Source organism: Podarcis filfolensis (genome assembly GCF_964270895.1).
Source record: "Podarcis filfolensis genome assembly, chromosome: 16".
Taxonomy (NCBI): domain Eukaryota; kingdom Metazoa; phylum Chordata; class Lepidosauria; order Squamata; family Lacertidae; genus Podarcis; species Podarcis filfolensis.
Genome location: NC_139620.1, coordinates 11,303,296 through 11,319,438, shown reverse-complemented (window position 1 = coordinate 11,319,438; position 16,143 = coordinate 11,303,296). Strand labels below are relative to the sequence as shown.

The following is a 16,143-nucleotide window of genomic DNA, read 5'->3' as shown; positions in this document are numbered from 1 at the left end:
GCGCTTTAAAGCCCGGGACCCCCACCAAAAAGGATCTGGCCACCTACCACTGAAAATCGCTAGGAAATGAGTTTGGTCCCCAACTAGAACCTGACATGCTACCTAAGTAAGCCTATTGGCTGGCAGTGGGCCAGCGGTGCAAAAGGCCCAAATGGCCACCACTCAAGGCTCAGTGGGTTCACCGGAGCTGCAGTTCTTAACTTGCAGATTGAGTGAACTGTTTGCATAAGGACTTTCAGACAGGACCTCTGTGCTGCTCTTTGACACTTGCTCCAGGGGAGGAAAGCTGTTTCTACTGAAACAATTGTTAAAATGGGAGGGTCCCTGTTTTAGCAGCAGTTTTGATGCCAACCACTTTCCTCTCCCAGACCAAGGTGGAAGCATGTCTCAGTGCAGCAATGGAACCACCAGAGCACACCTTGATTTCCCAGTTGTTTCTTTGAAGCTACATATGTCATCAGGTAGGGGTGGGTGGCCGTGACTTGGTGAAAACAGCCTTGTGGGCCACTAGGGGATGTTTGGTGGGCTAAATTTGGTCTGCAGGCTAGCGGTTCCCCACCCTTGGCTCAGGCTGTAAAGACACAAACGAAGACACAGAGGTTAAATCTGTGCTCCTTCTTGTCACTTTGAGGCACGATAAGAATAAATGAAACAAAGAATGAGAGACGTGGAAAAGGGTTTTGGCCATGTTTTCATATTCACATTGGCAGTAAGAAAAATATGCAAAAATAAATAAACACAAATCTGTAACTGTTTACAAATACATAGCTTGATGCCCTCTCTTGGGGGACTCAGGCCTTGCTAACCAGGTGCTGCTCCACCATTCGGGGCAAAAAACCTTGCAGGAAGTGGAAGAACTCCTGGAAGACGGACACTTGCTCAGGGTCTGTCGAGAATCTCAGGCTGATGCGTGTGTCTTGATCGCGGGAAGTGCCACCCCTGCTGGCCTGGGCACAAACTGTGAACTGGAAGAGAGGGTGTGTGGGCCTTGCTTCGCACTCCTGCTGGGAAATGGCCTCGGACACTTTTGCTTCCAGCTCCAAGGAGTTGGCCTTTTGCTGCTGGGTTTCGGGCTCTGGGCCCTGGAGCTGCCGCCGGATGCGACGGCGGCCCAGCCACACGCGATGCCAGACGGCGCAGTTCCAGGTCATGCTCTCCTCACCAGGGAGCAAATCATCAACTCGCAGCCTTTTAGCGGGCAGAGAGACATTGCTCCCTCCCTCGTCTAGAGGGCGCTTGGACCCTACCGACAGCTGCTGAGTCTTTGCTTCTAACTCCTTCTCTTCCTGTTTCACCTCAGAGACTTCCTGCTCCTCCCCAAGCCCCTGCCCCACCTCCACACAGCTACATTTGAGCACGTCCCTTAAGACGAAGGCTACGCTAGCACACACCTTCTGGAACCAAAGTAGGTGGAAGTCCCTGGCCTGGCCCAGAAGCTCATGGGCTTGAGTGGGCGGCACCGCCATTGTTAGGGGAAGGCCAATGACAAAGTTCTCAGCAACCGGAGCTTCGGTGGCGCCCGGCTGAAACAGGCGGACGAGCCCCCAGATCTTGCCCTTGCTGGACTTGCGCTGGTACTGCAGGCTGCGGCAGTACTTGGCTGCGTTGCAACAGCAGCGCTGGAACCGCAGCGCCGTCTTCTCGTTGACGTTGGCGGCGACGTTGTGGCTCTGCTCAAAGGGGTCCTGGAGGTTGAAGGGCCCCAGCTTGAGCTTGCTGCCCGCTTCAGAGGAGGACAGGAAGCTGGGCAGAGGCAGCGGACGGCCCTCCCACAGCGAGATCACGCAGCCAGCGAAGTCGTAATCCTCGAAGACGCGGAAGAACTCGGACAGGAGAGAGCCTGGAAAGTAAGAGGCCGGCAGCCAGTGAGCCATGGAGATGCGAGGGAGGTTTTCCACAAAGTACTACCAACAGCAATTCAGTGCTTACATCACATAGGAAGCTCCCTTATACTATGTCAAACCACTGGTCCCTCTTGCACCAGTCTTGTCTACGCTGACAGGCAGCAGTCAGTTTCAAAGCAGGGAATCTCATCCCAGCTCTACCAGGAAGCTATCTCCAGTCCTACCTGGAGATGCCTGGGATTCAACCTGGAACCTTCTGCAGTCAACGCAGGTGCTTCACCACCGAGCTGCTCCCCTTCCCCTAAAAATAAGGATTCTAGCCCTCATGGTTCCAAATAAGTGTTTCCCAAACTTGGGTCTCCAGCTGCTTTTGGACTACAATTCCCATCATCCCTCGCCACTGGTCTTGCTATCTAGGGATGATGGGAGTTGTAGTCCAAAAACAGCTGGAGACCCGAGTTTGGGAACCACTGTTCTAAATAAAGTGAAGATATAAAAAGGGAGGTGCCTTATGCAGAGGCAGACCACCTGTTTAACTCAGTCCTGTCCACATGGACTGGCAGCTCCAGGACTTTTAGGCAGAAGACATTCCCAGCCCCACCTGGAGATTGAACGGGGACCTTCTTCTGCATGTAAAGCAGATACTGTCCCACTGAGCTATGGCCAATGTCCTAGACTCCCACCTGCACATTTAAAGGAGAATAACAGGAAAGTTTCCACTTTAATCTGGGTTTTAACCTCCTGAGAGCAACTCACAAAGATCTTCCTTGTTCCCGCTGGGCTCCAGCCGTGCAGAATCCTTGGGGAAGCTGCAGTCCCATCCATCCACCACAGTGTGTTCCTCTTCCACTAGGGAGCAGAGGAGAGTGAGAACGCTCTTTCCAGAAGCATTGCCAGGAATATCACATTTGTGTGTGTGTATTAATCTTTAGATTTATTAATCTTTTACATTTCAAAAAATGAACAACAAAATGAACCCTGAACCCTTCCCTCCCCAGGTAAGTGTCTTTCAGCATCAAATGAATCGCTGTCCTCATTCCAGGTGATCTCACCAGAACAGACAGGTCCAAAGACATCTGTGTGTAGCCAGTGGCTGCAGGGACTGGGAATATCACTCAATACTTGCACCTCGCTTTTCCTCCCACACGGAAGCCGAAAGTGGGTGTTAACCATTTGTACAACATAAATAACGAGGGCAAAACCAGGATCTAGCTAAGCGATAAATAAAGCTGTTCAGAACGCCAGATTGCTTTTTGGGGGTGGGAGGGTAGGTACCTGAGAGTTCCTTCAAGTGGGCGACCGTAGGTAGAATGGGTGGGGTGCGTGTCTGCAGGAAGAAAAGCACCAGCAGGGTCAGGGCATAGTTATTGAGGAGGGGGCCTCCGCCAAATGGGTTCCCTGTCAAGAGAGGAAAGGAGGTAGTGTTAAGTGGAAATAAAGCTCTGGCTTGCCACTGCCACCGGAAATTTCCCTCCCTGGGCCACAGCCTGCAGAATCCAAAGCTTTATCACAGGGATCACCAACGTGGCGCCCTTGGTCACCAGAAACCCTCATGGTACCTACGAAAGGTCTCAGTAAATATACCTCTTAAAACCCAAAGTAGACATTTGCTCTTGTGGTTCAGTTCCTGTTTGCACTGGCTCAGCCAATCAACAGTGAACACGCCCCCTTAAACATACCTACATTTGATTGGCTCCTCCCCTCCATTCTGAACAGGGGACAGATGCAATGAGGGAGTGACTGGCAGAGGCTCCCTTTCCTCAGTGATGGGATGGCTGGTTGTGGGGAGTCAGGGAATGCCCACATTATTTTGTAGGCCTTCATCTCTCAGTCTGCTCTTTTAGATGTGGTGGCCATTCCATGTTAGGCTAGACCCTCCATGGCAGCCATTTTGTAGCTGACACCCATGGCACATTTTTGTAGCTCCAAATGATGGCGATGATTAAATTTATTACCTGCACTTCGCTAGCAGGTTACAACAATTTAAAATTCAGTATTTAAATGAACTGCAGTCAAAGGAATAAGATAAAGGTAAAGGGACCCCTGACTATTAGGTCCAGTCATGGCCGACTCTGGGGTTGCGGCGCTCATCTTGCTTTATTGGCCAAGGGAGCCGGCGTACAGCTTCCAGGTCATGTGGCCAGCATGACTAAGCTGCTTCTGGCGAACCAGAGCAGCACACAGAAACGCGTTTACCTTCCCGCCTGAGTGGCACCTATTTATCTACTTGCACTTTGACGTGCTTTCGAACTGCTAGGTTGGCAGGAGCAGGGACCGAGCAATGGGAGCCCACCCCGTTGCGGGGATTCGAACCGCCGACCTTCTGATCGGCAAGTCCAAGGCTCTGTGGTTTAACCCACAGCGCCACCCGCGTCCCTTCAAAGGAATAAAGGGGGTCCTAAAAATGTACATCTCAGGTGTTTACACTGATGGGCGACAACCCTCCAGGGACCCAAGCAAGGAGTCTCTCCAAGCCCAAGCTAAAGATGCTGAAGACTGAACCAGAGACCTTCTGGATGCAAAGCAGATGCTCCACCACTGAGTTGCTATGGGCTGTCCTCTCCATTCACAAGTTTTGTTGAGTCCCCTCCCCCCCCCTTGTTTCTCCACTTTACCTGCCAGCGCCTGCTGCTTTGCCCAATAGCGCACTACATAGACCAAAGGCCGCACTCGCTCGTCCATCTCGGTGCAAAGCTGCAGGAAGCGCGTGTTGCAGATGGCCAGCCTACCATGGAGAGAGAATCCAGAGACAGTAAGTCAGGACCCTGACACAACGAGGCAGCTACCCTGCACCCCCGGAGCATATAGCTAAAATGGAAGTGGGGAAAGTGTCTCATTTGCAACATCAGTCTCATTTTGAAAATATCAAGCACCAAAATGAGAGAGGAAATCAACTCCTAAGAAACAATTCCCTGAGACCTCGTGTACTTAAATGGCCGTGTTCGTAGTGCCACCACTGGGGGCTGCCCGACTGGCACTGACCTGTGACATGACCTTTTCAGTGGTGGCTCCCTGACTGTGCAATGTCCTCCCCAGCATTGTGTGCCTGTCTCCATGATTCTTAACTTTTATGAGGAATCTGAAAATGTTCCTGTTTATCAAGGCATTTGGTGGCTGAAGAATACTGTTCCTGGAAACCTTGAGATCATTGGAAGAAAGTCTATGTTTTAAATTGTAATTGTATGTTAGAATGTTTTATCTGTAACTAGTTTCAGTATGTTTTAATCTATTGTAGAATGCATTTTGTTTTATTTTTGGTTTTTTAATCGTGTAACTTTTTGCTGCCCTGGTCTCCTTAGGAGGAAAGGCAGGCTATAAATTCAATAAATTATTAATAATAAATAAAATGGAAAGAACCTATTGTATTTTAGTGGTTTGTTTGAAGCCGCCCAGAGTGGCTGGGGGGACCCAGCCAGATGGGCGGGGTACAAATAAATAATAAAATAAAATAATAATAATAATAATAATAATAATAATAATAATAATAATAATAATTATTATTATTATTATTATTATTATTATTATTATTATTACCTTTGGCCCTCCAGATGTTGCAAAACAAAAGCTCCCATTAGCCCTAGCAAGCATGGGCAACAGCCAGGGGTGATGGGAGTTATGGTTCAGCAACATCCAGGAGGGCCAAAGGTGTAAAACAACAACGCGAAATTTAGTAAAGGGATTCACGCACACAAACACACGCACAGCCCCCGTACTTGTTTTTTATGGAGATGTCACCACGCAGGCCCGATTCCTTGTGCCAAAACTTGACAACCGGCCGACGGGCAGTCAGCACGGCCTGGACATTGTGGACTCCCGGAACGCACTTCCGCATCACGGCGGCAACCAACTCCAGCACTTCAGGCACTGTGGCGGAAGCCAAGTCAATATCGCTCAGGATCGAGTCCTCCGAGCACGAGTCCAGCTCCACGCTGGCTCCATCCTCAGCCTGGAGGAGAAGGTGCATTTGGAACAAGCTGTTTTTATCCTGAGTGTTTCTCTGTCTGGCCCAGTGCTGGCTACTCTGACTGGCAGCATCTCTCCTGGGTTTCAGATCTCTCCCAGCACTTCTTATAGATTCTAGTGCGTTGCAGACCTCTTTTCAGTGTAGGAATCTGCCTTATACCAGGTTGGAACAACGGAACGGCTAACACTGCACTGTCCAAGCGGCAGCAGGTTTCAGACAAGCTATCTTTCCCAGCCTTGCCTGGAAATGCTGGTGACTGAATCTTGCACCTGCACGCTACAATTCCCAGGGTTCCCCGAGAAGAGGGACTGATTGTTAACCGCTCTAGAAACTGCAGCTCTGTGGGGGTGGAATGGGGCATGTGTCTCCTAACCACTCTCAGCACCCTTAACAAACTACACTTCCCAGGATCCTTTGGGGGGAAGCCGTGACTGTTTAAAAGTAGGAGGATACTGCTTTAAATGTATAGTGGACATGAGGCCTAAAACAAGGGTGGAGAGAATGGAGGCCTCTAGGCATCTCTAACTGGCCACTCCGCCTTCTCCAGCCCTGCTCCACACCCCCGAGTGCTTTTCCTTGGCTGGAATCTGTCAGTGAACAGGAAGCATGTGTCTAGGTTACCGGATGGGGGATGGAGAGAATTTTGTGCAGGTAGCAGCAACCTCTGACTTGTGAGTGCCTGCTGTACAAAGGCAAGAGAGTCACATCCATTAGTCCACCCACTTTTGCATGCGGCACCTTGGAAGCTGTGAGAGCTAGTGCTGATTAGGACCGGCAGGGTGGGAAGAGAGGAAACCCAGCAGTAGGGGGACCCGCAGCCAAGGATAGATGGAACCAAGAAGATCTGCTCTTGTCTCCATCCTCCTCCCTACAGCATTCTACAAAGGCAACACTTAGACTAGGTGCCACCTCCTAGACTGGTTGGAAGGAAGGAAGTGGGTTGCAGCAAGAGTATTATTAGCCCAGAAATGGAAACAAGAAGAAATTCCGACGAAAGAAGAATGGCAGACGAAATTAATGGACTATGCAGAATGACAGGAAGGATTCGAAACCTGCGGGACCAGAGATTTACAGAAGATTGGAAGAAGTAGATGAATTATTTGAAGAGCAACTGTAATCAACAAATTACGCTAGTAGGACTACAAGAAGTTTTGTAAGGAGAAATATACCAAGTGTTACAAAGTATAAAAGATAGAGATATTGGTTATGAGTTTGAAATGTAATAGGGAAGATAAGAAATGCACACTGAGAGATTAGATTGGAAAATTTTCAGACAGGATTGATGGAAGTCAAAAATTTGAATAAGATGTAAAAGTATGTTTAATTACTGTTGAAAATGATATGTTAAAAAAAAACTAATATAAAAATTATCTATATTTTTTTTTAAAAAAAGGAAGTAAGGAAGTGGGTAAGCAGGGGCCAGCTGGGGACAGGCCCTTATGGACTCCACTGATTCAGCTTAAAGCAACTTCCTATGCCACTGACCTCTGGAATTCTGAAATACACTGTCTCTGGACAGGGATGTTCCATTTGACATCATGGTGGTGAACAGTCAACTAACCTCAACTCCATCAGTTTGACAAGGTAGCAGCCATCACCCTCGGCTCATGACAGCCAGATCCATGCAAGAATAACAGTAGCTACAACTAGGGCTGCTGATTAATGGAGGACGGCATCACTACTGCACCAGGAGCAGGAAATCTTTTTCAGTCTCAGGGCCAGATTCCTTTTTGGGCAGGCTTCCAAGGCCCACATGCCATGACCCACTGCCTGAAAGGTTGCCTAGCAGGAATGGTGGCTGTCAGACTGAAAGGGTTTCCCACTCCTAGTCTAAGACAGACTGAAGGAGACATTTGTAACTCCGCCTGCTGTTAATGTCCTCTGCTCTGGGTCTCACCTGTGGCCCGCTAGGTCGCTTGGCAGAGGCCTGGAAGTTTTTTGTCTTCTCGAGGTCCAGGAACAAATCCAGGTCGCAGCCAGAGACATCGAAGCCATTCACCGAGGAACCAAAGGGGAGAACAGCAGAACCTGGGCATGGAGAGGGGGGTGAAAGGTCAAATGAAGATCCAAGGTTGGACAATCAGCAGAGGTCCAGGGCAGCAGCTTACCGGGGAAAAACTCCAGGAACACCTCCTGGAAGAGAGTGACCAGCAAGTCCCGCAGGCGTCGTTCGCTCTCGGAGAACTCAAAGAGCTGCACCATCAAAGACATCTGGGCATCCACCTGGAAACATAGGAACAAAGGAAGCTGCCTTATACCCGTCAGACTATTGGGGTCGTCTAGGCCAGTAGTGTCTACACTGATTGGTAGCAGCTGTTCAGGATTTCAGACAGGAGTCTGATTGCAGATGCCTGGGCTTGAACCTGGGACTTCCTGCATGCAGATACTCCACCACAGAGCTATGGTTTCTGCCCTAAAAACAAAGGAATATTCCAGTCCCCATGATCCTAACTGAACAGCTGGTTTAAAAAGGAGCACAGGAAATTGCCTCATACAGAATCAGACCATTACATCCATCTAGCTCTCTACCGTCTGCACTGGCTGGCAGCTCTGCAGGGTTTCAGACATGGAATCTTTCCTATACCAGGGATTGAACCTGGGACCTTCTGCACACAAAGCAAATACTCTGCTGATGAGCTACAGCCCTTTGCCCACCTGCAGGCAGGAGACCAATAGCAAGGCTTTGGGTTTAATACTTTTAAAGCTGTTACTAGCCCTGTCAAGCAACCACTTCCATTCAGTCTCCTCCAGCACTTGGGATCAGGAATAAGTTATAGACAGGGCAAGAAAAAGAAACCAGAGTTCACTCACGTTGTCAGCTTGGCACAACTTTTGTGCCAGCTTCTCGGGGCTCAGCTGTCCTTGCCTGGCTGACCCCTGCTTCCTGGGGGGCGTGTATTTGAAGTCCTTCTTCTCTCGAGGCTTGACACGCAGCTTCTGACCCCCCAGGCTGTGCTGGGGCTGTGCCAATACTTTCTCCAGCACTGTCTCATTCTGTAGCTCCACAATCGCATAGACTCCCTAGCAGCGGGTGAGGCAAGAGAAAAGAAAAGAATGTCAGTTTCTGGGTCCTCTCACAATCCTCCTGCCCTGTCTAGAAAAAAGAAGCTACAATGCATGCTCCGCCTTAATAGATTAATGTCTTTAAAACAGAATGAACAGATCAAGAGAAACAACACCCTTTATTAGGATGAACAAGCACTTGAAATGCATGATGAAGGCTTTCTGAGTTAACAAATACCGTATTTTTCCCTCTATAGAACGCACTTTTCCCCCTCCAAAAATGAAGGGGAAATGTGTGTGCATCCTATGGAGCGAATGCAGGCTTTCGCTGAAGCCTGGAGAGCAAGAGGGGTCGGTGCGCACTGACCCCTCTCGCTCTCCAGGCTTCGGGTAGATATCCGCAAGCCTGGGGAGCCCGGCGGGAGTTCCCGCTGGGCTCCCAAGGCTTGCGGATAGCAGCCTCCCAACCCGACCTGGTGTGGAGGCTGGCGGTGGGGAAAGCAGCGCTTCTCCCCACCGCCAGCCCCACAAGCTCGGGGGACAGCGGGGAGGCGGAGCGCCGTCTTCCCACTGTTCCCCGACCTGGTTTGGAGGCTGGTGGTGGGGAGAAGCGCTGCTTTCCCCACCGCCAGTCCCACAAGCTGGAGGGACAGCGGGGAAGCAGAGCGCCGCCTTCCCGCTGTTCCCCGACCTGGTCTTTGGGGCTGGCGGTGGGGGAAAGCAGCGCTCCCCCCCCCGCCAGACCCAAAGAGCAGGTCGAAAGGAACCCAAAGCCTCCAGAGCCCAGCGGGAACTCCCGCTGGGCTCCGGAGGCTTCGGGTGAACGCACCTTGAACGCATAGAACGCACCTTGACTTAGAGGGGGAGAACAAGGGGGAAAATTTTTTTTCCTGTTCTCCCCCTCCTATGGTCCGGTGCGTCCAATAGAGCGAAAAATACGGTAATTCCTCCTCCAGCTAGGTGGTCCAGAGGGCAGGAAATATTTCTGTGTATTGTCCTCCGACAAAAATGTCAGGGCAGTGTACAGCAATATAAAAACATTTCTAAAAGACCATTACAAGCAGAATAGAATGATCATTAAAATGACTGTGAGCAACTCCCCAGGCCTGCTGCAGTTGGATTTTCCCCAATGGAATGTTATTTTGAAAACATGCAACCCACTCCTACGTGAGTTTACTCAGAAGTCCCACTGTGCTCAATGGAATTTACTGCCAATAAAGCTGCATGTGAAAAGCTTTTGAAGGTTAAGCCTCTTTAAGTCTTGGGAACAAAGGAGTTGGGAAATATTCAGGAAAGGGCAACCAAAATGGTCACGAGGAGAGAGCAACTCCCCTGTGATGAAAGGTTCCAGCATTTGGGGTTTTGTAGTTTCAAGAAAAAAGCAGGCAAGAGGTGAGGTGACAGAGGTGGAAAAAATTAGGCACGGCAGGGAGAAAGTGGACAGAGAAAGGTTGTTCTCCCTCTCTCTTGGGAACATCCAATTAAGCTGAATATTAGAACATTCAGGGCAGATAAAAGAAAGTTCTTCTTCACGCGGTGCATTGTTCAGTTATGGAACTTGACCCCAAAGAAGGCAGGGATGGTCACCAACTTGGATGGCTTTGAAAGAGGAGGAGACAAATTCACGGAGATAAAGGCTATCAATGGTTATTAGCCAGGATGGCTACACTCTGTGCTTCCACTGTCAGAGGAAGCAGGCTTCTGAATATCAGCTGCTGGGCTGATAAGACAGGTTAATACAGTGGTACCTTGGGTTACATACGCTTCAGGTTACATACGCTTCAGGTTACAGACTCCGCTAACCCAGAAATCGTGCTTCAGGTTAAGAACTTGCTTCAGGATGAGAACAGAAATCATGCCCCGGCGGTGCAGCAGCTGCAGGAGGCCCCATTAGCTAAAGGGGTGCTTCAGGTTAAGAACAGTTTCAGGTTAAGAACAGACCTCCGGAACGAATTAAGTACTTAACCCGAGGTACCACTGTACATTAGCAGGATTTTAGAAATACAGTGGTACCTCTGGATGCGAACGGGATCCGTTCCGGAGCCCCGTTCGCATCCTGAAGTGAACGCAACCTGCAACTGTGCGGGTCTCGATTTGCCGCTTCCGCGCATGACATCATTTTGAGCGTCTGCGCATGCGGCGAAACCCAGAAGTAACGCGCTCCTTTACTTCCAGGTCGCTGCGGAGCGCAACCCGAAAACGCTCATCCTGAAGCTACTTCAACCCGAGGTATGACTGTACTTGTAATGACATTATGAATAGAAAATAAGTAATTTCAATGATTTTTCAATATAAAATGGAGATGTGGTATGATGCTAAACAATAGAACCAGGGAAGGGACTAAGGGAAAGTCAACTTTTTTCTTTTTATGTTTGATTATGAAGATGTATTGTTGTTGTTTTTTATCTCTGTTATTTTTGGAAAATTAATAAAATATTTTAAAAATGATTATCAGCTGCTGGAAAGCACAGGAGGGCAGAGGGCTCTTGCACTCAGGCCTTGCTTGCATGCTACCCAGAGGCATCTGGTGGGCCACTGTGTGAACAGGATGCTGAACTAGATAGGCCACTGGCCTGATCCAGCAGGCTCTCCTTATGTTCTTAAGGTAAAGGTAAAGGGACCCCTGACCATTAGGTCCAGTCGTGGCCGACTCTGGGGTTGTGGCGCTCATCTCGCTTTACTGGCCGAGGGAGCCGGCGTACAGCTTCCAGGTCACGTGGCCAGCATGACTAAGCCGCTTCTGGCGAACCAGAGCAGCGCACGTTAACGCCATTTACCTTCCCGCCGGAGTGGTACCTATTTATCTACTTGCACTTTGACGTGCTTTTGAACTGCTAGGTTGGCAGGAGCAGGGAACGAGCAATGGGAGCTCACCCCGTCGCGGGGATTCAAACCGCCGACCTTCTGATCGGCAAGTCCTAGGCTCTGTGGTTTAACCCACAGCACCACCCGCGTCCCTCTTATGTTCTTATCTGTCTCATAAAGTTTATTTTCCTGCTCCCCTGCAAAGCTTATTCAACGGAGTGTGTTAAATACTGAAAGTGGTAGGAACCCAAAAGTAAAGTTAATACACTCTTGGATGGTATCATTCTCTGTGAAATGAACTGAAGGGAGAACTGAAACCATTTTAATATAGTGCTTTATGTCTCTTGCTGTATGTGCTCTTTCTTTTGCTCAGTGGCAAAGTATCTGCTTGGCATGCAAAGACCCCGGTTCAATCCCCAGCATCTCCAGGTAGGAATGAGAAATAACCCCCCTGAAGCCCTGGAGAGCTGCTGCCCATCAGAGTAAACAATACTGAGCTAGATGGACCCCCTGGTTCAGTTTAAGGCAGCTTCCTATCTTCCCAAGAAGCAGCTATCAAGGTTTTACTAATTTGATGCCGAAGGCTATACCTTATCCTTGTCCATTACCACATTGGCCACCTCCCCATAGGCCTGGAAATAATCACTCAGCTCAGAGGCTGGTGTCCCTTTCCGAAAACCACTGACAAACACACTGCGAAGCTCTTGGGCCTGCCGGACAGTGCGGAGGTTTTCCAAGCGCTGGTGTTTCTTCCCACGAAGGTGGTCATCCAGGCTGGGCTCTGCAGCAGAAAAACCAAGGCTTTTGTTTGCTTATTTTAATCAGCTTTTAATACTGCTCTTTTGACATGATGACCCCAGAGCAGTTTACATCAATAAACATTTAAAAGCAATACGATGCAAACCAAGTATAATAAAAACAGTTCCAGAACTCCAACACACTTACTCCAACACAGAACTCCAAAGATACTTATATTGGTTTTAGAATGATTTTTGTAGTTTGCCACCCTGGACTCCTTTGGGAGGAAAGGCTGGATACAAGTTGAATAAATAAATGGTAATAATATAAAAGTATTTACATTCCGCCATCTGATGCAAACTATCAAGGCAGTCTACTATGATATATACAATACAAATACAGCAAAACATAAAATGCCATTAACACACAAAATCATTGTTAAAATGCCTGTCTACTCTTAAAACTGAATAGGCTTATCAACATAAAAATAAGTCTTCAAGAGGTGTTTGAAAGTCAAAAGTGAGCGTGCCTGCCAAATCTCTGCCGAAGTTTTCCATCACATGGGACCAGCAACACCAAATGGCTGATTTTTAGCTGAGGTCAGTCAGGCCTCTATTACACAGGGCACCATTACAATGCTCCTGTGGATTATCTCAATGATCGAGCTGAGATATAAGGCTCAGGGGGCCATTAAAGTAACTTGCCACTTAAAGTAACCTGAAACCTTCACTTTCAAATGAATCTGTTAACAAAACACGCACACACAAATAAAAATAGTTAACATCCATATGAAGCTGGGTGAAATCAGGGGATTTGGAGTTGGATAGCACCAATATGCAGATGTCACCCAAAACATCAAAATGACATACCTGACATAAAAATCAGATAAAAGCCATTTTGAACCGGTGTCTGGTCACTGTAGTGGGCTTCACAAGGGCATTTCCCCAAAAACTACAGCCCACCTACCCTACTTCTGATGTCTTATGTGGCATCAGGTGTGAGGGAGGCAAAGGGGTGGTCTTCCATCACTTTGAAATCTGTTTGTAAGCTGTTTACATTGCAAAAATAAGGATTTATTTATATAAGGCACACTTGGTGCCTTCATTACATATTTTTAGGTGCCAGGTGAAAACATTCCTCTTCAACCAGGCCTCTGAGTGATACAACAATATATGACATTTAAATGTGCATGGGTGTTGTTGTTCTGCTATTATATTACTATGTTTTTATGTTGTAAACTGCCATGCGATCTTCAGATGCAGGACAGTATATAAATTTAATAAATAAGAACATATCAATAGTCTTCCCCATCACTCAAAATTGGTATGGATAATGCTTTTCAATAACTGATTAAGGCCAAATTTGGAACGCCATGAGCGCTTTTGCCTCCCTGTTTTCTAGATGTCAACAGCTTGGAAAGTGTATACAGAGGAATATGAAACTGATTTTAACTGCATGGGGCCCTTTCGCAAAACCACTGTTCCATGTGCCTACTAAAGGGGGAAAGGTCAACTCAGCTGCTCCTGCAGAAGAAAAAATATACATATATATTCATTGCTTAAGAACACAAGGAAAGCCGTTTCTTTCCATGGTTTAGGACTCTTGTACGTTAGCTGCTGTTCGTAAGTAAGGCAAGATTGCCTCAAGTGTGTAACTTTACTTCTCAGGAGGCTCCTAAAAACCCTGCAACAGGCGAAGTTTTCCTTCATCACAACTTCCTCATATCACCAAAACCTTCACTTCAGCTGAAAAGTTTTGAAATATACAGGAATTTCGCAAGGGGTGGGGAGAAGAGTAACCCGGCAGCAGGGGCTGAGCAACTGCAGCCCTTCAGGCGTTGCTGGGCTCTTAATTCCCATCAGCGCTGGCCAAGATATGGGAGCCTGAAGGGCCATCGATTCCCCATCTCTGCCCTCCTGCGCTTCCGAGACAGAACACTTAACTCGAGTCCAAGTTCAGCCTTGGAAGCATTTGAGCAAGAGAGAAGAGAGTGCCTCTGGCCACGTGCAGAGTACTAGACCGAGTTCTCTCTTTTGGTGCGTGTGCATAGGACAGTATAAAACCTTTGTACACCCGCAGCACAGGCCCCACCTCCCGACCTTCGGCCCCACTCACTATTGGCCACCGCCACATGGCAGAGGCGACACCGAAAGCCCCCGCGGGGCAGAGACTCCACATCTCCCAGCCCCGAATCCGCCATTCCGGCGCTCGCCACTCCCACCGCCAGCGGCCGCTTCTTCCAATAAATAGGTCCCCGGCGGTTCCCATGCTTGGCTCCGCAACTTCCGCCGGAAGAGCTCGAGTGTTACACGCTACTTCCCCAACTCTGTGGTTCCGCCGGTCTAGGCGCAATTCTCTCTTCCTCCACGCGCCGTCGTTGCTCCTAGGGGTGCAGGGCAATTCGCTTGGAGAATAAACTTCCGGTTGCGATTCGGCGGTCGCCATATGCGTGTTAGAAGCCGCATGTGGCGTTACCGAGCTTATTCCTGCCAAAGGGATAGGAAAAGTCCCCCCACCAATACGACTGTGGTTCTCTCCTCTCGCCCAAAAGAGGACGGAAGAAGGGACCGCCTCGCCTACAAGATGGTGGAGGCGAATTTCTTCCATTTCTGCACCTACATAGCTCCCCCCAAAGCTACCTCATATTAGATTCCTTACACATGTTATTCCCCTTCCCTTCACATATTTGTGTATTTATTGCTACGAGTTTTGGCGGGGTAAATTGTGCGCCTGAGCGCCCTTCTAACTCCTGGATCCAGCAGAGCTTCAGTTCCAGGAATAGCCAGGCTAGCTTCCAGGTGAGGTAATAACCTTCTAAGTATGGGCCATTAAGGTAACAAAGGAAGGAGCTCTGTGCCAGACACAAATGGGTGGGACCTCCCACTCCAACATCTCTCTGTCCTGGTAAGCAAGCATTTTCACAGTGCAAGGACATTCCAAGCAGGCAAAAACGCCCAAGGAGGGTGCAGAGCAGGAGCTACTGAGGCTGGAGAAGGTTTGTGACTTGGGGAGACATCCCAAGGTGTACCTAGAGAAGCTCTTGGGTTCCCCATCCTGGGTTACAAAGTAGCCATGGTGCAGAAGGATAGCTACAATAGGTATTGCCAGTAGGTCAGCAAAGGGTAATATGAAAGGTACCAACAATGTGTTGTGAGGAATTGCCCAGTTTAAAAATGTTCTGAATAGATGGCTGTTACCTGCTACCTTGTGGGGACGCGGGTGGCGCTGCGGTCTAAACCACAGAGCCTAGGGCTTGCCGATCAGAAGGTCGGCGGTTCGAATCCCCGTGACGGGGTGAGCTCCCGTGCTCGGTCCCTGCTCCTGCCAACCTAGCAGTTCAAAAGCACGTCAAAGTGCAAGTAGATATATAGGTACCACTCTGGCGGGAAGTTAAACGGTGTTTCCGTGCGCTGCTCTGGTTCACCAGAAGCAGCTGTCATGCTGGCCACATGACCCAGAAGCTGCCTGCAGACAAACGCTGGCGCCCTCGGCCTATAGAGCGAGATGAGCGCGCAACCCCCGAGTCGTCCGTGACTGGACCTAATGGTCAGAGGCACCTTTACCTTTTTACCTGCTACCTGCAGGCCTCTGGCATTGCTTGCTCATGGGTAATAGTTGGTGGTTCCTTTTACAGAAGTTGCGGAGGCCCAGATTTCATAGTGGGGCAGCTCTTTTGGGAAAGGGGCCATACCCTTTATAAGTTCCCGGCATTTAAAACAACTTGGAGCACAATGGCAGCTTCCAGCTGCACACCCACACCATTAAGGTAGCTTAGCAAAGCAGCCAAAG

General features: G+C 48.9%; 1 protein-coding gene across 2 annotated transcripts; it reads right to left on the bottom strand.

Annotated features, from left to right (window-relative positions):
* Positions 1-673: 673 nt before the first annotated feature.
* TUT1 (terminal uridylyl transferase 1, U6 snRNA-specific) lies at positions 674-14,648 on the bottom strand. 2 transcript variants are annotated; one of them, XM_083591099.1, is made up of 11 exons: positions 14,470-14,581; positions 13,321-13,402; positions 12,207-12,397; positions 8,620-8,829; positions 7,917-8,031; positions 7,706-7,836; positions 5,558-5,790; positions 4,460-4,569; positions 3,120-3,242; positions 2,601-2,693; positions 674-1,840 (listed from the first exon to the last, which is right to left on the bottom strand). In XM_083591099.1, exons 3-11 carry the CDS (start codon positions 12,219-12,221, stop codon positions 792-794), a joined length of 2,079 nt encoding a protein of 692 aa, XP_083447225.1. In that variant the 5' UTR covers positions 12,222-12,397; positions 13,321-13,402; positions 14,470-14,581; the 3' UTR covers positions 674-791. The 2 variants fall into 2 exon arrangements, with proteins under 2 accessions (XP_083447225.1, XP_083447224.1); XM_083591098.1 differs by lacking the exon at positions 13,321-13,402 and having other exon boundaries at positions 14,470-14,648.
* Positions 14,649-16,143: the final 1,495 nt, after the last annotated feature.

Coding starts and splice junctions, on each gene's coding strand:
- TUT1 (XM_083591098.1), bottom strand. CDS start 14,554: ATGGCGGATTCGGGGCTGGGAGATGTGGAGTCTCTGCCCCGCGGGGGC. Junction 3,243..4,459: donor AAAGCAGCAGGCGCTGGCAG/GTAAAGTGGAGA, acceptor CTCTCTTGACAG/GGAACCCATTTGGCGGAGGC. Junction 1,841..2,600: donor CGGGAACAAGGAAGATCTTT/GTGAGTTGCTCT, acceptor CTTACTTTCCAG/GCTCTCTCCTGTCCGAGTTC.